Here is a 22,990-nt window from a genome sequence, read left to right as displayed (position 1 = left end):
CTATTTCCAAGAAAAGGCCATTCTATCATGTGTTGTTTGACCTAGGCATCTAAGGTGGTGGTAGTGCAGTGCTCTCTTCGTCTTTGGTGTAGATGTCATAACAACTTGGATCCCTCCCAAACATGAGGTAGAATGGTGCGTAACCTGTTGACTGTTGTATTTGGCTATTGTATGCCATCATTAGCTCTGGTAGGTAGTCACTCCAAAGTCTGTTTTTTGCAGGAGGCAATGCTCTCAGCATTTCATGCAATGTTTGGTTAAAACGCTCATACTGTCTATTACCTTGAGGGTGGTAATGGGGTGTCTGGCTCTTTTGCATCTTCTATGTTGGCTTAGATTTTGAATAACTGCAGACTCAAAAGCCTGCCCTTGGTCTGAATACAGTCTTTTTGGTGCACCTTACTTAACTATGCAGTGCTTTACTAGGGTTTTTGCAGCAGTGCTTTACTAGGGATTTTGCAGCAGTCTGGTCTCTGGTGGGACCATATATCACATGAAAATGCCATTTATTACTAGGACATTCTCAAAGCCACCAGCCTCGGGCTCCAAAACCATGAAATCCAAGGCAAGGAACTCTATGGGATACAAGGTCTTGAAGAAGGTTAAAGAAGTTCTCTCTCTAGAGGACATGTCTTTCGCTAGCAAGCAGTGTTTGCAGTCTCTTCCCCACTTTTAGACATCTTTGTGTACCTGTAGCCAATAATACTTTTATGAAAGGCTCAAGTTACAGCTTCCTCAGCTCTGTGTCCCATCTGTGTTGAAGTAGGTCAACAGAATTTCAGCTTTCAGGCAACTCTGGAACTACCAACTGGTAAATTACGTCCTGGTCTCTTGGATTTTTGAGTACCTTGTACAAGATGCTATCATCCAGCTTTAGCCTCTCTTGCATTTTCCAGAACTTTTTACTGTCGTCCATCCAAGTCTCCAAATCTTCTGTTTTAGAACTCAGGATAACCTCAGTTATGATTTCAGTGTCTTATCTGTCCGCTGTAGTTCCCTCACGGTGAGATCAGAGAGGTACAACAATTTAGGCTCTGGCTTCCAAATTCAAAAGTTTCACAGCCAGTACACGAAAGTTTCTACAGGATGATATGGGTCAAGCAAGCCCTTGCGATGTAGTTTTATTGCTGTACGTTCTTTGATGTCTGTTCTGATTCTCTGAAGAAGATACTGCGAAACGAGCTCGTTAGAATCAGAAAGAATCAGAATTAGTTTCTAGAATGATCTGTCTGATGCCACTGAGTTAAGTGGTTTTTTATATCTTGCAGTATTTATACATTATATGCATGATTTTGCACAGTATTGAGCGTGATATTACACACAAATTGAAGGTGGCAGGAGGATGGCCAGTGATTGAAAATTGTTGTCCGCATTGGTTGAATGGCCATCAGGCTGGCATGTGATACAGATATATAGCCAGAGGCCTTTCCTCCATGCCGCAGATTACCTAACCTTTTATGAAATAGTATGTCAGATGAGTTAATGGTTTATTAAGCTTTATATTTACTCTTCCATGGGAGGACCATTTGATTCTGCACAGACGTTGTTGCTCTGGGTCTGAAACTGTTGTTGAATTTCATTTGCTCCTACAGTCAAAGATTCAACGCCACTTTCTCCCTCTGCCTCTAATTTGTACAGTCTGGATAATATGTCCACATTGGTGTTCTGGGCCAACCACTGCTGGATGACTGCTGATACTTTTGCAATGTCCAAGTATCTTAAGAGGTTGTGGTCTGTTTTCACAATAAACTTTCTATATATATTAAGAAGTCTCTGAACTTTTCTGTGATTGCCCATTTCAGTGCCAATAGCTCCAACTTAAAAAGACTACAATTCTTGTCATTTCTCCTGTGTAGTCCTGTGACTGGCATATGCAATTATTCATTCTTGACCACCTTGTTCTTGACTGAGCACAGCCCTCAGTCTGCTACAGCTGGCATTAGTAGTCAATATGAATGGCCTGGTGAAGTCTGGGTACATCAGCACTGAAGATGCCATTAATCTTTCTCTCTCAGCATATCAAACACTGTTGATACTCCTCTGTCCACACAAAGGGACCGATGCTCAGTTTTGTAGGCTTGCTCATCAGTACATGCAGAGGTTTTGCTATTTGGGCATACCCAAGGACGAACCATCTATAGTAGCTTATAAATCCAATGAATCTGTGAATATCTTTGGCAGTCTTGGGAATTGGCCAGTCTCTTAACAGCTCAGACTTCTCTGCATCAGCTGCAGTTCCCTTCCCAGATATTACATGTCCCAAGAACTTCACTTCTTTCTCAAAAAGGTAACATTTAGAAGGTTTCAACTTCAACTGTGCTCTTTTAATCTGGCAAAGACCTTTTTCAGGTGATCCACATGGTCTTCAAATGAGGAGGAGAATATCAGGAGGTCATCTAGGTACAATGGGAGAATATTAAATACATTGTTGTTGAAGATTAACTCCATGAGTCAGGAGAAAGTCACAGGGGCATTACTCAGTCCAAATGGCATCTTATTCCATTCATAAAGGTCATATGGGGTAGTCACAGCTGTCTTAGCCTTGTCTTCTTCGGCCACCATCACTTGGAAATAGCTTGATATTAAGTCAAGGGATGAAAAATATTTAACTTTTCCCAAAACATCCAGAGACTCTTCAATTTATGGGAGGGATAGGCATCTTTCATTGTCACCTGGTTCAACTTACAGTAGTCTACACAAAACTTCATCCCTCCGTCCTTCTTTTGTACAATCATTGCAGGGGATGCCCAGGGACTTCAACTTTTTTGCAATATCTTCTGATCTACCAATATTTGAATGTGCTTCTTGAACTCCTCATAAATATAGGGTTTGTTTGGGGTTAACTGATCAAATTTAGTGGCACTTAACCAGATAGTGCCATTGAAAATATCCAGTTAGCACCCAACTCAAAACTGGCTATTTTGGGGACATTCCGGGACAGAGTCAGCACGTAGCCAGTTAAGTGCCAATATTCAGTACTTAACTGGACAAGGTAACCACATAAACAAAACTGCATAAAAGTCAGCCCTATCTTTATGCAGTTCACCATAGCCAGTTATATGATGAATATTGCATTTAACCAGCTATATTTTTACCTGCTCTGTATACTCAGAATTTCCATGATGAAGCCTGGACAAAGCCCAGCATTAAATTTCTGGGAATAATGCTGATGACGGTCACCAAAATGCTGATCGTCACTAGCTGAATATCAGGCCTGATTTTCCTTTTAGCTAGCAAAAATGATACAGAAGGTGCATTCACACAACATGAAGCTGTGAGGACGAGATGTCAGAGATTTGGAGGACGAGATGTCAGAGATTCAGCCAAGGGTGTATAGTTTAAAAAGTCACTTTATTGATGAATATGTCACAATAGCTAAAAGACTCGACACTGGCAGTGTTTCGGCTTATGTGCCTTTATCAAGAGTCTGTCTTGGGTGTAGGCACTGTAAGCACACACAATTGTGTCTATGCGTTAGAAAGCGTTGTAGAAAGTAAAGCGAGAATAGGTGTCCGCAGAAAAACTGGAGAACACTGGTTGGTGCATTACATAAGAACATAAGAAGTTGCCTCCGCTGAGGCAGACCATAGGTCCATCCTGCCCAGCGGTCCGCTCCCACGGCGGCCCATCAGGCCCATTGCCTGAGTAGTGGTCTATACCTATCTATACCCTTCAATCCCTTTTTCTTCTAGGAATCTATCCAAACCTTCTTTGAAACCATTTAATGTTTTCTTGTCTACAACAGCCTCTGGAAGCGCGTTCCATGTATCCACCACCCTCTGAGTGAAAAAGAACTTCCTAGCGTTTGTTCTAAACCTGTCCCCTTTCAATTTCTCCGAGTGCCCCCTTGTACTTGTGGTGCCCCATAATTTGAAAAATCTGTCCCTGTCTACTTTTTCTATGCCCTTCAGGATCTTGAAGGTTTCTATCATCTAAGTCTCCGCTTTTCCAGGGAGAAAAGTCCCAACTGCTTCAATCTGTCGGTATATGGGAGATTTTCCATTCCCTTTATCAGTTTAGTTGCTCTTCTCTGTACTCCCTCAGTACTGCCATGTCCTTCTTGATGTACGGCGACCAGTACTGGACACAGTACTCCAGATGCGGCCGCACCATTGCACGATACAGCGGCATGATGACTTCCTTCGTCCTGGTCGTAATACCCTTCTTAATGATACCCAACATTCTGTTTGCTTTCTTTGAGGCTGTGGCGCACTGCGCCGATGCCTTCAGTGTTGCGTCTACCATCACTCCCAGGTCTCTCTCCAGGTTACTGACCCCTAGTGGTGTTCCCCCCATTTTGTATGTGAACATCGAGTTCTTTTTCCCCACGTGCATGACCTTGCATTTCCCTATGTTGAAGCTCATTTGCCATTTTTTCGGCCCACTTTTCCAGCTGCGTTAGATCCTTTTGGAGATCTTCGCAGTCTTCCCTGGTTTGAGCCCTGCTGTATAGTTTGGTGTCATCTGCAAATTTAATGACCTCACACTTGGTTCCCACCTCTAGGTCGTTTATGTAGATATTGAACAGGAGCGGTCCTAGCACCGACCCCTGCGGAACTCCGCTCGTGACCCCTTTCCAGTCTGAGTAATGGCCCTTTACGCCAACCCTCTGCCTCCTGTTTGCCAGCCAGTTTTTGATCCATCGGTGGACCTCCCCTTTCACCCCGTGGTTCCATATCTTCTTAAGCAGTCTCTCGTGTGGTACCTTGTCAAAGGCTTTTTGGAAGTCAAGGTAAATGATGTCTATAGATTCCCCTTTATCCACCTGGCTGTTCACCCCCTCAAAGAAGTACAATAAGTTTGTGAGGCATGACCTGCCCTTGCAGAAGCCATGTTGACTCGGTTTTAGCTGCCCATTTTTTTCAGTGTATTCACAGATGCTGTCTTTAATCAGTGCCTTCATCATCTTTCCCGGGACTGAGGTCAGGCTCACCGGCCTGTAGTTTCCTGGGTCGCCCCTTGAGCCCTTCTTGAAGATGGGCGTAACATTTGCTATTTTCCAATCCTCTGGGATCTCTCCGGTTTTTAAGGATAGGTTGTATATCTGTCGAAGTGGCTCCGCTATTTCGTTTTTTAGTTCCTTGAGTACCCTTGGGTGAATGCCGTCCGGACCTGGCGATTTGTCGCTCTTTAGTCTGTCTATCTGCCTGAGTACATCTTCTTGGCTTACCTCTAAATTGACCAGCTTATCATCTTGGTCTCCTATTGCGATCTCTTCGGGTTCCGGAATGTTGGTTGTATTCTCCATCGTGAAGAACTCATTTAACCTGTCAGCTATTTCTTTCTCTTCTTTTACTACTCCCTTTCTGTCTCCATCATCCAATGGTCCCACTTCTTCTCTTGCCGGTTGCTTCCCCTTGACGTATCTGAAGAACGACTTGAAGTTTGTTGCTTCCTCTGCCAGTCTCTCTTCGTATTCTCTTTTTGCTTTTCTAACCACTCGGTGACACTCCTTCTGGTGTTCTTTGTGCACTTTTTGGTTCTCCTCTGTTTGGTCTTTTTTCCATTTTCTGAATGATGCTTTCTTGTCGTTTATCGCCTTCTTCACTGCATTTGTTATCCACACTGGGTTTTTTGTTCTATTTTTTTTTGCACCCTTTCCTGAACTTGGGGATGCACCGGTTTTGCGCTTCATGCACAGTTCCCTTGAGTAAGGTCCAGGCTTTTTCTACGGATTCCATCTTCCCTATGTTGCCTTTGAGTTTCTTTCCCACCATTTCCCTCATGTCATCATAATTTCCTTTTTTGAAGTTGAGTGCCGTCGTTGTGGTTCTTTTCCCCTTTGATGATCCAATTTCTAGCCTGCACTGGATCGTGTTGTGATCGCTGTTACCTAGCGGGGCTAATACTGCCACCTCCTTTGCTGGCCCTCCTAGTCCGTTGAAGATTAGGTCAAGAGTGGCGTCACCCCGTGTTGGTTCCGTGACCAGTTGCTCCATGAAACAGTCCCTCGTGACCTCTAGGAATTTGTTCTCCCTTGCGCAGTTTGAGTGCCCAATACTCCAGTCTATCCCAGGATAGTTGAAGTCCCCCATCACCACCACATTTCCGCTTCCGCATACCTGCCTCAGTTCAGCTTCCGGGTCCTGGTCGATTTCTTCAGGTTGTCCAGGTGGGCGGTAGTACAGACCCAATTTAATGTCTGCCCCAGTTCCTCCCTGTAGCTTAACCCATAGTGATTCCAAGCCATCCGCCCGTACTGTTGTTTCCATCCTGGTTGAGGGTATGGAGTCTTTTATGTACAGCGCTATTCCTCCACCCTTTTTATGTGTCCTGTCTCTCCAGTATAGTTTGTACCCTGGTATGGCCACATCCCATTGATTGTCCTCAGTCCACCACGTTTCTGTGACTCCAATTATGCCTAGGTCCTTTTTGCTGGCAGTGATTTCTAGTTCTCCCATTTTGGCCCTCAGGCTCCTAGCATTTGTGTATAGGCAGTTTAAGACCCAGTTTTTTGCCCTATCTTTTTGTTTTCCTCTTGTTTTGGTACTCCTGCAGTCCTCCTCATGGTTTGCCAGCCCCCGAGCTTCATCCTCCTCCTGCTGCTGTGTGTCTGTGACGTCCTCAGCCTGTTTCCCCTGCACCTCTTGTTCTCATAACATAGAAACATAGAAACATAGAAGATGATGGCAGAAAAGGGCTACAACCCATCAAGTCTGCCCACTCTGCTTACCCACCCCCTGTCTATGCCCTAATGACCCAATTTCCTTATCTTGACCCTCGTAGGGATCCCACATGGGTATCCCATTTATTCTTAAAGTCTGGCACGCTGTCTGCCTCGATCACCTGCACTGGAAGCTTGTTCCAATGATCAACCACTCTCTCTGTGAAGAAATACTTTCTGGTGTCGCCATGAAATTTTCCGCCCCTGAGTTTGAGCGGGTGCCCTCTTGTGGCCGAGGGTCCCTTGAGAAAGAAAATATCATCTTTTACTTCGACACGTCCCGTGAGGTACTTAAATGTTTTGATCATGTCTCCCCTCTCCCTATGTTCCTCGAGAGTGTAGAGCTGCAATTTGTTCAGTCTCTCTTCATACGAGAGACCCTTGAGCCCCGAGATCATCCTGGTGGCCGTCCGTTGAACCGATTCAATTCTGCGCACATCTTTACTGTAATGTGGCCTCCAGAATTGCACACAGTACTCCAGATGAGGTCTCACCATGGCCCTGTACAACGGCATTATGACTTCAGGCTTTCGGCTGACGAAACTTCTATTGATACAACCCAATATCTGCCTTGCCTTAGATGAAGCCTTCTCCACCTGATTGGCAGTTTTCATGTCTGCACTGATGATTACTCCTAAATCTCGTTCTGCTGAAGTCCTAGTTAAAGTTTCTCCGTTCACGAAGTACGTCCTGCATGGATTTCCGCTTCCGAGGTGCATGACCTTACATTTCTTAGCATTGAAGCCTAGCTGCCAGGTTGAGGACCAACTTTCCAATGTAAGCAGGTCCTGCGCCATATAATTCTGTAAACTGCATTCACTTACTATATTACATAGTTTGGCGTCATCGGCGAATAGTGTTATTTTACCTTGAAGCCCTTGAGTCAGATCCCCTATGAATATGTTGAAAAGGAGTGGACCCAGGACCGAGCCCTGCGGCACTCCACTGGTCACCTCCGATGTTTTAGAGAGGGTACCATTAACCACCACCCTCTGAAGTCTGCCACTCAGCCAATCATTGACCCATGCAGTTAGTGTCTCTCCTAACCCCATCGATTCCATCTTGCTTAGCAGCCTGCGGTGTGGGACACTGTCAAAAGCTTTCCTGAAGTCCATAATTCCCACTCAGTCCTAGGCTCTTTTTCACAAAGTCTTTGCCCCTCTGACTCCTGTTGTTCTGTGTTAGTGCCGCTTACCAGTTCCATTTGTGCCCTCAGTCCCTGCAATGCGTCCTTAGGTCCTTTTTCAAAAAAATATACTCTCAGTCCCGAGTCCTCCTTTACAATGTCCCAGATCAGTATCCTTGTCAGGTACTGATGTCCGATGTGTCGAGGTCAAATCGACTATCGGCTTTCCCCTTCTCCTCAGTTTAAAGCCAAGTCTATGACGTTCTGGACGTTGCGTGCCAGCATCCTCATCCCAGCTGTGCTAAGGTGCAGTCCATCTCTTCTGTAGAGCTTGTTCTTCCCCAAGAAAGTAGTCCAGTTCCTAACAAAGTGGAAACCCTCCTCATCGCACCATCTCCTCAGCCAAACGTTAATTGCTTGTAGTTCGCTCTGTCTCCTTGTGTCCGCTCTCGGTACTGGCAGGATCTCTGAGAAGGCTATCTTCCTTGCCCTCAGTCTCAGTTTCCTCCCCAGGATCCTGAACTGGTCAGTTAGTGTAGTCCTGTTGAAGTTTCTCCTGCTGATGTCGTTGGTTCCGATGTGGATCACTACTGCTGTCTCCTCCGTCTCGGCTCCCTCCAGGATCCTCTCGATATTGTTGATGATGTCTTTTGTTCTTGCCACCGGGAGACATGTTACCAGTCGGTCCTCTCTCCCTCCGGCTATGTGACTGTCTACTCCTCTCAGGATTGAGTCTCCAACCACGATAGCCGATCTCCCCTTCTTCAACTGTCTCTCTGGTCTCAGATCTGTGTCATATGTGCAGTCCATTTGTCCGTCCTCTGGGTTCTGCTGTGTCTCCGCCCCTGGTCTCAGGTCTGTGTCATCTGTGCAGTCCGCTAGTCCTTTCTCCTGGCTCTGTTGGGTCTCCTCCTCCTCTGTCTGCCCAGGTCCTCCGCAAGGTCTCAGGTCTGTGTCATCTGCGCAGTCCGCTAGTCCTTTTTCCTGGCTCTGTTGGGTCTCCTCCTCCTCTGTCTGCCCAGGTCCTCTGCAAGGTCCTATTCCCATGGTGTCTGGTGGTTCCTGTCGTCCAACAGTCGGTTCTCTTCTGGTGTGTTGGTGGTCTTGTGCCTCCACCATCCTGCAGGCCTCCTCAATGAACTTCTCGAGCTCCCTAACTTGTTCCACGATGTGGCTCTCTCTGGTGGTGTATTTAGTTTCCCAGCATTGCTCCTCCATGGTGCAGAGTCCCTCCAGCTCCTGGACTCTAACCTGCAGTCTCCCGACCTCCTGTTTCAGGCTATCCAGTTCCATAGAAAAATGTTCACCACTTTTCAGTCTTTAGAGTTGTTGATTAGGAAATTGCCTTTCTCCTGCAGTATATCATCAGTGCCCTTTTTCGTTGAATCAAAAATATAAACACTTTCTAAATTCAGTAATATCATAGCCTTTGTTTCCACCTCTGCAATTTGAGCTATCATAACTGAAACAATAGCAGCTGAAGCCGAAGCTTCTGACCAATTCTGCAAGAATATTTACATGAATAATAGTTGTAGCATCTATTGTGCATAGTGTTCTGGGGTTACAATATCAGTTCCAAAATAACACTGTGGTATCCATGGAGATCCTCTATAGTTAGGGATGCAGTACAAAGCTAGATTCTGCAAAACACACATTTGTGTGTTCTTGAAACCACAGCTTCCTTTTCATTCATTTTTAAATCTTGTTTTAATGATGTGATAGTTTAATTTCTTAGCTCATAATGTTCTATTATATTAAAAAGTGGGTGTCTTTTACTAATACATTCCTGTTTGGGTTTAGACAGGACTAGATTTGAGCAAACACAACACAGGCACCTGTCTCCAGTGTCTAGTGTCTAAATTTGATAGGTGGCAGAATGCTGTAACTTCAGCCATGCCTTCATCCAGACCTGTCCCTGCCCATACAATCATGTTTGGTCATTGGATTCAGGAACAATAGCAGCAGCCACAACAACATACAAAACACTCAGACCCCATAGCTCAAAAGCTTTCCATGCTAGTAAGACTCGATAAACCAGTCTTACGTGGCATGGAAGCTCAGCCTCCAATGCTCAAAAGGGTTCTTACTGTACCTCATAGCAGCCATCAAGAACCCTATGCAAATGCATTACAAGGAGCTCATTAGTATTTAAATGAGCCTGCTTGTACAATTAGCTATTGATTCAGACAGGGAATGGATGCTTAAGCTTTTTTTAAATATAAAGATGCTCCATTTACTTCAAAAGTAGTGGGAATGTCACAATCTACCCAGAAGAGAACAGTTTCCTATTTTAAGACCCCAGGCTCTGCAATTGGGTGCAACGTTCATTCTAAGATACCCCTGCAAATGTGTGATGGTTTATCAAGGGAATGTGTTTTTTGAACCTCAGCAGTTGTCAAAATGTATTTCCACCAAATGGCAAAGTGTAGTTACTACATGAGACCTGCTACTTCAATATTAGCTTAATGAAGTTAAGTTCAGAGCCCACCCAGTCACATCTTTATTTTCCTTGTATAATTTCCAGTGAAATATTTCAGTTAAAGTCACAGCTTTAGCCTCCTATATTGTGGACTAATTATACAAGCCTGTATATTTGTTTTCCTGTGGTATTTTGAATTTCTTGAGAAAGGATGTTAAAACTCACATTGTATTATTTCTTTTTCTTTTGACTAATATGTTTGTCAAAAAGTTAAATCAAAATAAAAAAAAGTATTTAAATGAGCTCTCCTTGTGATGCACAAAAGGAAATGCCCCCTGTTATGGGGCAAAAGTTTTTGGCAGGTCCTGCCGATAGCTGCTGTAAATGTGTTGTGTAAGTGTATGTCCCACACCTCTGCATGGGACACACACGCAACAGCTACACCCATTTTTTTGTTCTTTTTTTTTTTAAACTCCCAAACTGCTTCTCCCCTGCCCGTGATCAGTTCAGTGGCACCAGAGCCGCGATCAGCTGAGCTGGCAGGGAAGAAGAGCTATGATCAGCTGAGAAAGCATGATGCAGCAATCAGCTGAACCGGCACTGGAGCCATGTCAGCTGAATTGGCACCGGAGCTGCAATCAGCTGAACTAGCACTGGAGCTGTGATCAGCTGAGCCAGCACTGGAGTCATGATCAACTGAGCTGGGACTGGGCAGGGGAGAAAGGAAGGGCCGCCGGCTCAGATGATCATGGCTCCATGCTGGCTCAACCTCTTGCGGCTCCGGTGCCAGCTCAGCTAATCATGGCTGTTCTCTTCTTCCCTGTCGGTTCAGCTGATCGTGGGCAGGGGAGAAGAGGTTTTTTTTCAGCAGGCTTGACAGAAGGAGAAGAGCTGTGCCTACTGATTTGCTCTTTTGAGCTGGCACCAGGCACAGTTCCTCCCCCTTTTACTGGGGCCACTCCACACATATCATTTGATAGCATGCATATCATTTGATTGTTATTATGCATCGCCCAGTAAATTAAAATTGCTCCCAACATGGTATTTATTACCGCATTGTTGGAGCTTTGTGCATCCTGCTCTCAATGGAGCTTTGTGCATCCTCCCTCAGGGTTAGGTGCTGGGGCCAATCCTGTTCAATATATTTGTGAGTGACATTGCTGAAGGGTTAGAAGGAAAAGTGTGCCTCTTTGCAGATGATACCAAGATTTGTAACAGAGTAGACACCGAAGAGGGAGTGGAAAATATGAAAAAGGATCTGCAAAAGTTAGAGGAATGGTCTAATGCCTGGCAGCTAAAATTCAATGCAAAGAAATGCAGAGTAATGCATTTGAGGATTAATAATCGGAAGGAACCGTATATGCTAGGAGGGGAGAAGCTGATATGCACAGACAGGGAGAGGGATCTTGGGGTGATAGTGTCCGAAGATCTAAAGGCGAAAAAACAGTGTGACAAGGCAGTGGCTGCTGCCAGGATGCTGGGCTGTATAAAGAGAGGCGTAGCCAGTAGAAGGAAGAAGGTATTGATGCCCTTCAGTTTTGGAGCCCGTATCTGGTGAAGGACGTGAGAAGACTCGAAGCGGTCCAGAGGAGGGCGACGAAAATGATAGGAGGCTTGCGCCAGAAGACGTATAAGGAGAGATTGGAAGCCCCGAATATGTATACCCTAGAGGAAAGGAGAGACAGGGGAGATATGATTCAGATGTTCAAATACTTGAAGGGTATTAACGTAGAACAAAATCTTTTCCAGAGAAAGGAAAATGGTAAAACCAGAGTACATAATTTGAGTTTGAGGGGTGGTAGATTCAAAGGCAATGTTAGGAAATTCTATTTTCGGAGAGGGTTTTGGATGCCTGGAATCGCTCCCAAGAGAGGTGGCGGAGAGTAAAACTGTGACTGAGTTCAAAGAAGCGTGGGATGAACACAGAGGATCTAGAATCAGAAAATAATATTAAAAATTGAACTAAGGCCAGTACTGGGCAGACTTGCATGGTCTGTGTCTGTATATGGCCATTTGGTGGAGGATGGGCTGGGGAGGGCTTCAATGGCTGGGAGGGTGTAGATGGGCTAGAGTAGGTTTTAACAGAGATTTTGGCATTAGGAACCCAAGCACAGTACCGGGTAGAACTTTAGATTCTTGCCCAGAAATAGCTAAGAATAAAAAATTTAAATTGAATCAAGTTGGGCAGACTGGATGGACCATCCGGGTCTTTATCTGTCGTCATCTACTATGTTACTATGAAAGACTTTGGAGCTAGCACAGCATTTCAGGCCCTGCAGAAGCCCCACCCTTGCACGGCTTTCCAAGAGAAATCAAACCCCTACCAGCTACCTCTTATGTGCTGATAGTGGGGAAGAACTTCCCCTTCCGAGTGGCTATGGCACCCAGCTTTTAAATCCAACGCTGGGTTCTGCTAGTACTGTACTGCTATGTCCTGGTTCAACATATTTCTTTAGTTAGTTGATCAGTTAGTTTTATATTTCATCTTACTTTAAAAACTCAGAATAGATTACTTCAATCTGAATTTAAAATTATTGGTTGGTCTAATTAAGCACATGGAGCTTACTTTAACTGTTTCCTTCTCAGTCCTGAAATTCATTGCTATGTGGTAAGTGTGCTACAGGAACAAACAAACAAAAGTCAGAATGAAATGAAGATCTAAATAATTTTATTTAATTGATAACTAAATTATATGGAAAAATTATTTACTAGTGCTACTGCTTTAAATCATGTGATCAATATTCAAAGTCAGTTAACTGGGTAACAGAGCCTCCTAAGTAGGGAGATCAAGTAGGCAACTATTTTGGGCCTATTTATAAAGACCTGTATAAAACCTGCAGAAATTGTAGATAAAATGAGCCCATATACATTTACACCTGGGAAAATATATATGTTATGAGGAAGTCAAGAATAAGCCCCCTAATGATCAGAAAAGACACCTTAGGGGTTGAGTTTCCAGATATCCTAAGCCTCTAGCTGTCAATCAAAAGAAAGGGTGACCCAAGGGCAGGGATTGAAAACACAGGCAGTTAGAGAAGAGGAATGACGGGGAAAAGCAGAGCCCAAGGAAGAGATCTAGTCCATAGAGATAAAGTCTAAAAACCCAAACATTGAGAAAGGGCCTGAGGGCATAGACTTAGACAAGGCCTGCAGATGAGGGACAACAAATGAACATAAGAATAGCCACACTGGTCTGACCATTGGTCCATCTAGCCCAGTATCCTGTTTCCAACTGTTGCCAAACCACGTCACAGTTGGAAACATGATACTGGGCTAGATCATTTCTGTACATATGTAATAATTAATCTGCTACTAGAATTCATTTTGTATAAATCTTTATCTTTCATCATTTGCAATACAAATTTCAAGTTAGTTTTTTTTTTTTTTTAAAGAATGATTGTTAGGTGTAGAAGATGCCATCTCACAAAGGTTCAGTCTTAATGTTTGCTGCCCCCCACTGAACACTGATTCCTCCACTCAAATGCAGCAGGCCTGGTGCTCAGTTCTTTAGCCACACTGGACCTCCACTACACTAAAATTAAGATTTAAAAACTGCCAATTAAAATTCTTTTAAAATAAAGTAGGACTTATAGCATGGCTTCCCCTACCACCTGTTATTAATCTTGCAATGACATTTTCAACTAATTGGAGTTTGCAGATTAATTTGTCTGGAAGAGCAGTTCATGGACAGTAATCTGATTGCAAAGTTATTAAGATGTACATTATCATTTTAAAATTGGATTGAGTCTAGAAAAGCCAACATTGTCAGGCTAGATGAAGGTAAATGAATGCATTTCTCAATGTCACCTAGATCTGAGAATCTGTTTTAAGGCAGAATTCAACAGTACATGTAGATTCTTGATTCTAGAGGTGATGATAGTATCATCAAAATGTGGGTTGTGCCAGTAACATAACATAACATACAAATTTATTTATACCTCTCAGTTCAATGTGATTTACAAAAATATAAAATACTGTACAACACAGCAAATTACAGTATGAATTACAAGAAACTGTCAAATAAGTAAGTTTTTAATAATCTTCTAAAAGTTTGCACTCGCAGGTGCCCCAATCCTGCACAGGGAATGCCTAATGGCACCTGGGTACACTCATTTGTCAGATCAATGACAGGCAAAAATATCAAAGCTCCTTACCCATATTTGTTAAAATTTACCAGCCTTTTTCTTCTTTCAAGCACAAATTATTTTAAAATTTTTGATAAAGCAACTATAAATTGATGGTTCATATTTCTCTTCCATTTTCACTTTTAATTGATATAATATATACAAAAAACTCCCATAACTTTTCATTATTAGATAAATTTGTACAGTGCATTGTGCTTCCAATGATTTCTTTCTGTACTAACCTTGTTACCTGTCAAGAATATATAAAGCACACAGTACATTAAAAGCTTTCTTCACAGTAGGAACAAAGATAAACCCCTACAAGTGCTAACTGTATCAAAACAAAGACCATTTCCTTAATTCTAATGGCGGCTTTTCACTTGGTAGCTCATAAAATAATTCTAACTAGGCTAAGAGCTATCTGTATTGCTAGAACAGCAAATAGCTGACTTGCCTCCTATCTGAGAGAGAGGAATTCCTGTTTCTTCTACAAGTTTCAAGTTTATTATTTTCTTGATATGCCGCTCATCGTAACAATCTGAGCGATTTACATTTACAATAAATTCTAATTAGGGGATGAAGCAGAGTAGGAAGAATATATAAGAGAGGATCAGTTGTAGAGGGATGGTAGGGAGAAATACAATTTCTGATAGGAAAGGTGGGAAGAAAGTAGCGGGTTCTTAGTCACCCTTGTTGTTTGAGGAATAATCTGTAGAATAGTGTTTCTCAACTCGGTACTGGAGTACCCTCTTGTCAGTCAGGTTTTCATCGAATCTGCAGTCAGGTTTTCACTGAATCTGCATAAACTTGATTGGCATACACTGCCTCCATTATATGCAAATTTCTTTCATGCATATTCATTGTGGATATACTGAAAACCTGACTGGCAAGGGGGTACTCCAGGACCGAGTTGAGAAACACTGCTGTAGAAGGTCCCTTGATGAGTTAATGGTTAGATTAGATTTTCTGATGTGCCTGATTTGTAGGCATCTAGGCCCCAATTCTATAAAGGGTGCCTAAATCATGCCTACAGTTAGGCGAGCTTTAGGCATCCAATCTAAGTGGTCAATGAGCCAATTAAGGACCTTAACAAGTGATAATTGGTACTTAGGCGTCCAAAGGACGTAGATGCCACTTTGTAGATGCAGCCACAATTTCATGGATGCCCATGTTTAAAACTCGCACCTAACTGAACAGGCGTGGGTGTGGAATGGGCGTGGTTTGGGCAATGATTCAATTTGGGCATCCTTAGATTCATTTACAAAATACTGAGCAACCTAGGGCGTCCATATCATGCCTATATTGTAGGCGAATGAAAACCAGGTCTACTTTTGAGCTTAGTTTGGGCTTCAAATAGATCTGAGTTCTATGGACGGAACTTAGGCTCTCTTTGAACGTTCTTAATGCACTCTGTTAAATAGCTCTCTGGGATTTATTTTTGCTTTATTAAGCTCAAAATACATTTAATAAGGCACCACATAAACGGGGCATATCAAAACAGATATATTTTGCATGCAAAACCTTCTATTTTTGTGGACAAACAGCAATGCTATTTGCTAATTAGAGGAAAAGATCCATTAACTGAAGCACAGCACATGAAAAACATAGATTTAGTTTTCAAGCTACCCTTTTTTATGACTAAACAGTGCTTCAATCAGCTCATTCTTGAAAGCAAAGAAAGCACATGACAAAAATATATAGATTACATACATAACTTCATTTGCAAAAGGTTAAAAACAGAAAAAAACAGATACAGACCTTAGCATGGCTTCTAATTCATTGCAAATGGAGGTTTGCAGCTGCACAATGGTGACCTCATTGCGAGATCATCAAGGTGCACCTGCAAGGAAGAATGCCACAATTAAAATATTTGCTGGGGGAGCTGTTTGGGATTTGCACCCATGACCTCTGGAAGATGAGCTTTTACTTATTGAGCTATGGCAGCTTCTAGGCAAGTAGGTGTCGCCATTCTAATAGCATAACAATAAAATATTATAGCATTAAGGACATTGTTTGGATGTCTAAATCTCACCTAAAACCTGATTCTCTAAAGGACACCTAAAAAGTTAGACTTCTAAACAGTGCTGAACGCCGCTGAGCGCAATTCTACAAAGGACGCCTAACTTAGATGTCTAAATGGTGCCTAACTTTAGATGCATTTTGCAGAATCAGGGCCCTACTGTATAAACAAAAATGTCTTGAATTTTTCCAGATGAATCTAAGTGGAGAGAATGTAGAAATGCATTCCAAAAAGTAGGGGCAACCCTAGAAAAGATGGTCATAGATAATGGGGTCAGAGTTAAGGAGTACTACGCTTATATTACATTACATTACATTACGGATTTCTATTCCGCCTGTGCCTTGCGGTTCTAGGCGGATTACAATATAGAAAATATCTGGGACATTCCAGTAGAATTACATTTCAGGATAGGAGTAAGTTACAGGAACAGTGAAGAGTTATGATATTACAATTTCACAGAAGATATTACTTATTACAGAAGATAGTACATATAGCAGAAGATAATGCATTTTGCAGAGGTAATATATGTCAACTCGATCAGTTAAGTCGGGTGTAGTGTAGGAGAGTTACAGTACATTCTTGATCACAGACAAAGAGATAATATGGATGAGTGATTCCGAAGTCGTTGAATGGGAACTCATTGGGCGGTGGTTAGAGTGATGGGAGATATTTTTTGAACAGTAGTGTTTTTATTTCTTTGCGGAACTCTTTTATGTCTGTTGTTTTGGTCAGTAATTTAGAGATGTCAGAGTCTATTTTGGCTGCCTGTGTCCCCAGGAGGTTGTCATAGAGTTTCTTACGACAGGTACCGTTGAGTGGTGGATAGGTGAAGAGGTTCTGTGTTCTCCTTTTTCTTGGTGGGTGGTAGTAATGAAAACGGTTATTTAGGTAACTGGGTGCCATGCCATGGGTTACTTTGAAAATGAGACAGTAGAGTTTGAATTGTGTTCTTGCTTTTATTGGTAGCCAGTGGGATTCTAGGTATGCATTGGTAATGTGGTCGTATTTGCTGAGTGAATATATGAGTCTGAGGGCTGTGTTCTGGATGGTCTGTAGTTTTTTTATTGTGTTGGTCGGGCAGGGTAAGTAGAGGCTGTTGCAATAGTCGACGATACTTAGTACCATGGATTGGACAATGATCCTGAATTGGTCTTTTTTAAAGAATTTTCTGATTTTTCTTAAATTTCGCATTGTGAAGAATGCTTTTTGGGTGATTTTTTGGATTTGTGTTTGCATTGTACAGCATCTGTCTAAGTGTATTCCAAGGATTTTGAGGGAGTTCTGTATAGGGTACTTGATTGAGTTTACTTCCAGTTCTGTTAGGGATGGTTTTTTGTCTTTCTCTAGTAATAAGAATTTGGTTTTGTCAGAGTTCAGCTTCAACTTGTGATCTATCATCCATTTATCCACTGTTTCCAATGTAGTTTTCAGGTGTTCTGTGGAGATTGGGTTATGTATGTCGAATGGAAGGAGGATGGTAATGTCGTCCGCGTAGCTGAGAGAAGTAATATTTTGGGCGTCTAGGACGGTGCCTAGGGAGGATATGAATAGGTTGAAAAGTGTGGGAGAGAGGGGAGAGCCTTGTGGTACTCCACATGGATTGGACCATGGTTCAGATAGAATGTCTTTAGATTTGACTCTGTATGTTCTATTTTTGAGGAAGCCTTTGAACCAGTTATGAACTTTACCTGAAATTCCTATTGCGTCTAATATTTGGAGGAGTATGTCGTGGTCCACTAGATCGAATGCAGCTGATAAATCAAATTGGATGATTAGCAGTTTGTTTCCTTGGCTGAGGTGACTTCGAGCTATGTCTAGTAGAGATACCAGTAGAGTTTCGGTACTGTAGTTGGTTCTGAATCCGGATTGGGATGGGTGTAAGATATTGTGGGATTCAAGGTACGTGGACAGTTGTTGTGCGACTAGTCCTTCTATTATTTTGACGTATAGTCTCATCGACATTCACTGTCAGCATAGATATAGTCCGAATGTATACTCCATACTACAATCACTGGCCAAAAACCTGCTTAGTGCATTTTTACTATTAGTCTCTAACTTATAACTCTTTAACTATTTTTAACCTATTTTATCTTTTTTATCTTTTTTTCTTAATTGTAACTTGATTAATATATTCAACACTGGAGCTCTGAATACAGACCACTTCACAGTTTGAAAAACAAGCAGAGGTTTACTTATCTTTAGTGTTTGTAGTTGTTCAGTTTTCAATCATAGATTTCATTTACTGTGTGTCACCACAAACTACCGGAACCAGGACCGGAGCTGTTCCCTACAGTTCCAGCTCTGAGAGTAAGTTAAAGAGTTATAAGTTAAAGACTAATAGTAAAAATGCACTAAGCAGGTTTTTGGCCAGTGATTGTAGTATGGAGTATACATTCGGACTATATTTACGCTGACAGTGAATGTCGATAAGACTATAAGTGTAGTACTCCTTATCTCTGAGGCCTTTTCCTGCATAAACAGTGTGCTTTAAAAAAATGCATAAAAAATATTCAACACATGATTAATCAACTGGTTTAAGAAGAATATAAGAATGAGTGACAGAATATAGATCATTTCATACAAGTGGAATATTGATTTTTATTGTATACTGACTACAAATACCACTCAGTTATAATTTCCTGAAGCATAGATAATGGGGCTCATTTTCAAAAAAATGCAGACTTCCAAAAAGCAATATATTTCTGTTAGTGTAGCCCAGGGGTGGGCAACGAGGGCTGGAATCCAGTCGGGTTTTTAGGATTTCCCCAATGAATATGCATGAGATCCATTTGCATACAATAGGAGGTAGTGCATGCAAATAGATCTCATGCATATTCATTGGGGAAATTCTGAAAACCCGACTAGATTCCGGCCCTCGTTTCCCACCCCTGGTGTAGCCTCATATATTTATAAACTGTTTAAGTTGTGTCTTCAGATGTGCTTTCTAAATGGTTATTTATTGTACCTTCGGGAGTAAGTGAACTGCATTTGCAACAATTTATTTCAAAATCGATGCTCTGCACTCTTCATTGACCAGCTGAATCCCTTTATACTTAACAAACTTTAAATTTCTATTTTGTATTCAAATATTATACACATTTCAAAGTTCAAACTTTCAATAGCTTTTCTAATCAATGCACTTATCCGAGTGTCATTTATACAATGGGCGAAACATAGCGTTACGTCGGAGGCTGTTCTGATATTACATGCTCCACTGTGAAGATAAGTACGGCTTTGGATATTGAATTTGAATAGTAAGGTTAAACTATAATATCTAAAACTGATAATAAATATAACAGTATAATTTGATATTTGAAGGGTTTATGATGATTTGGCAGATGATCCGAAGTGACTATGAATGGATCATACTTTGAATGAAAACCTATCTGAAGGTCCTCTTTAATTGATATTGGCGAATATTCAAATGTTTGCTCTTGGATTTGATTGTGGCACTGTGTGTGGGGGCTACACAAAGAAGTTATTAGACCACTTTTGATTTGAATACAGCACTATCCTCAATATGCATCTTTCTGGCATGTTGCAGTCATTTTTAATGCAGCGATAAAATGTCTCCATTAGTGCATGGTCATTAGTACATAAGCACTTATGCTCTGATTCTATATATGGTGCCTAGAAAATTGGCGCTAACTAGTGCAGCACTAAGTGATTCTATAAAAATTAGGCGCACTGTATAGAATCAAGCTTAGCACTGCCTAGCAGTGTTAGGCATCATAACTTTTAGGTGTCCCTATTTAAGCCAGAGTTTTCATGGTCTAAATCAGTGTTTTTCAACCGCTGTTCCGCGGCACACTAGTGTGCCGCGAGATGTTGCCTGGTGTGCCGCAGGGCCGCCAGCTCGCCAAGGCAAAGTGAGTCGATCACCCAGGACTCACTTTGTCTTGGCAATCTAATCTATCGAGCCGATAAGTCTTCTTCTCCCCGATGTCAATTCTGCAGTCGGAGAGGAAGTTCGGGCCAGCCAATCGCTGCCTGGCTGGGCGGAACTTCCTCTCCGATTGCATAATTGACGTCGGGGAGAGGAAGACTGATCGGCCCGAAGCAGGGAGAGCATGCGTCGGCCTCGGCTTTGGGGCCTGTTATCCATTGGTGGGTCCTGTTCCCCGATGGCAGCGGCAGTGGCAGTGGCTTGGGGAACGGCAGGGAGAAAGAAAGAAAGGGGGCAGGCAGGGAAACAGAAGGAAAGAAGAGAAACAGAAAAAAAGAAAGAAAGGTCAGGGAGAGAGGAAGAAAAAGTTGGGGGAGGGAATGAGGTGTGGAGGAGAGAAAGCATACAGGCTGATAGAAGGGAAGAAAGATTGGATGCACAGTCAGAAGAAGAAAGTGCAACCAGAAATCACCAGACAAGGTAGGAAAAATGATTTTATTTTAAATTTATCAAAGTGGAGGCAGTATTACCACAGTTTTCAAAGGAATTTGCCCAAATAACTTAATAGTTAACTGGGTAAATTCCCAGAGATGAAAACTTCCTTTCACTTACTATGCACAGTTCTGAATTTATATCTGCTGTCTATATTTTACAATATGGTCACCTTTTATTAAACCGCAATAGTGGTTTTTAGCGCAGGGAGCCTATGAGCGTCAAGATTCCAGCCAGAATATCAGCTTTGTGTTCAGCCAAACAGGCCCAGGTTTCGCACTGAATAAAGTATTTTATAATTTTTCACTATTCTGTTTACTTAATATTTCATAATAAAGTAATTATAAAATACTTTCTTTGTGTTTATTTGATTCCTATTCAAGAGAATTACTTTATATATAGTCAATATAGGCACAGAGTTAAATTTTTTAACATTTTCTAATGGTGGTGTGCATCGTGATTTTTTTTCATGAAACAAGTGTGCCTTTGCCCAAAAAAGGTTGAAAAACACTGGTCTAAATGACTGCACCTAAGTTAGGCACAAAGGGGCTGATTCTACCACCATCTGGCAGCCAGTTGAGTCACGTTTCCACTTTCCTTCTGTATTCCTATACATTGTGATCTAAGAAAGAGAATATATATTTCCTTTTTGTTTGAAGATATTTTCTAAATAGTAACATAGTAAATGACGGCAGATAAAGACCTGAACGGTCCATCCAGTCTGCCCATTTATTATACCCATTAAAAATACATGATTAAATTAACTTGTCTCTTCTTTGATATTTCTGGGTCACAGACTGTAAATATAATTATTCTCTCTGTATTTCCTAAGCAAGTAATTTAATGCTTGTAAAAAATTTCAAAATTATTTAAAAAAAAAAAACCCTCCGAGGCAGGCCGCCTACACTGTAGGTGTTTGTCGTGAGTGTAGAGAGGCGCCTAGGGACAAGGCAGGATGTGAGTGTGATTTCGCTCGGAAGTGGCCTTGACCGAGTTTAAGCAGCCCTAGGCGTCTCCCTAGGATTCCAATTGGGCCAAACAGATGCCGAAAGACCATTTTCTCAAGCAAATCTTATTCCTAAAGCAGGAATAAGATTGATATGAGAAAATAGCTTAACATCACTGCATTAAAGGGTAGAAAAGTGGACATTCAAAATGCATGCAAATAGCTCCATTAAAAGTTGCTCCAGATGTAAAAATACTGTATCTAGAAGTTTCTTTTACTCTTTTGTAGTGCTAAATACTTTTTGTCACCTGAGATCATCCAGGATTCCTGGTGGCCAAAGTGGGCTCCACTACATGACAAAACTTGTTCCTAGTGGCTTAAAAAGGCCCGACCAGACCCCAGCACCCTAACCCTATCCTCTAATCCCACAACTGTCCCTAGTGATCTGCGGATCATCCTTCTGCCCTCCCCCCTTCCTCCGTGGAGCCCTCAACTTTCCCTCATGTATCCCCAAATGTTGGGAGACAAGATGGCAGTGCAAGAGGCAGGAGTGACTAGGCTGCTGACTCTCAACTTTTAGATAAGGGGAAGTAAAAGCATAGGACAAAGCTGTCCTTGAGAGTGAGAGGGACAAGAGGGCTCTCCTGCCCATTTCCTTAGCTGCCTCTTCCCGGACATCCAGTTTTTTTAAAATCCAGAACCTTTAAACCACTTCGAACTTCACGGTATAGCGATATATAAGAAATAAATTATTATTATTATTATTATATATGCAGGTGTCAGCACTTACATTTTGTATAGGTCAGACATAATAATAATAATAACAGTTTATATACCGCAGTACCGTGAAGTTCTATGCGGTTTACAAAAGATTGAAAGAAGGTACAAATTGATAGAACTTAAAAGAGGTGAAAGAAAGTATGAAACTCTGGCCTGCAGTGTACTAAAATTTGGTCTGCCAGACAATTTAAAATTCCCCTTAAAGCTGGCCCGCCGGTACAAGCGCCGCATCATCTGTAGGTTCACACAGCCTGCAGAGGATCGCTGGTCGGCTGTAGCGATCCGAGCAGGCTGCCGAAGCCTCAGATGCACATTCCCTCTGGTGTGGTCCCGCCCCCCCCTCTGACGTACAGGACCGCATCAGAGGGAACATGCAGCTGAGGCTACGGCGGCCTGCTAGGATCGCTACAGCCGACCAGCGATCCTCTGCAGGCCGTGCGAACCCACAGATGATGCAGCGCTTGTACCGGCAGGCTGCTTTAATGTGAGGCCGGGATGGAGGGGGTTGGAGAAGGAGAGTGGGAGATGTCGCA

The 22,990-nt window shown here is 42.3% G+C and overlaps 1 protein-coding gene across 6 annotated transcripts in view; it reads right to left on the bottom strand.

Moving 5' to 3' along the window:
* Window positions 1-22,990, bottom strand: part of AKAP7 (A-kinase anchoring protein 7) — a 236,121-nt gene that overhangs the window by 88,358 nt on the left and 124,773 nt on the right. The window contains exon 9 of one of the 6 annotated variants that reach the window (XM_033939176.1): window positions 14,507-14,583. The exons of the other annotated variants lie outside the window; for them this stretch is intronic. Within the exon in view, the coding sequence (XP_033795067.1) occupies window positions 14,522-14,583 (62 nt within the window). The 3' untranslated portion in view covers window positions 14,507-14,521. Of the gene's footprint in view, window positions 1-14,506; window positions 14,584-22,990 lie in introns of those variants that run through there. 6 annotated transcript variants of the gene reach the window in all.

Source organism: Geotrypetes seraphini, chromosome 3, assembly GCF_902459505.1.
Source record: "Geotrypetes seraphini chromosome 3, aGeoSer1.1, whole genome shotgun sequence".
NCBI classification, from domain to species: Eukaryota; Metazoa; Chordata; class Amphibia; order Gymnophiona; family Dermophiidae; genus Geotrypetes; species Geotrypetes seraphini.
The sequence above is the reverse complement of the archived record's forward strand: the minus strand, read 5'-3'. Positions and strand labels throughout refer to the sequence as shown.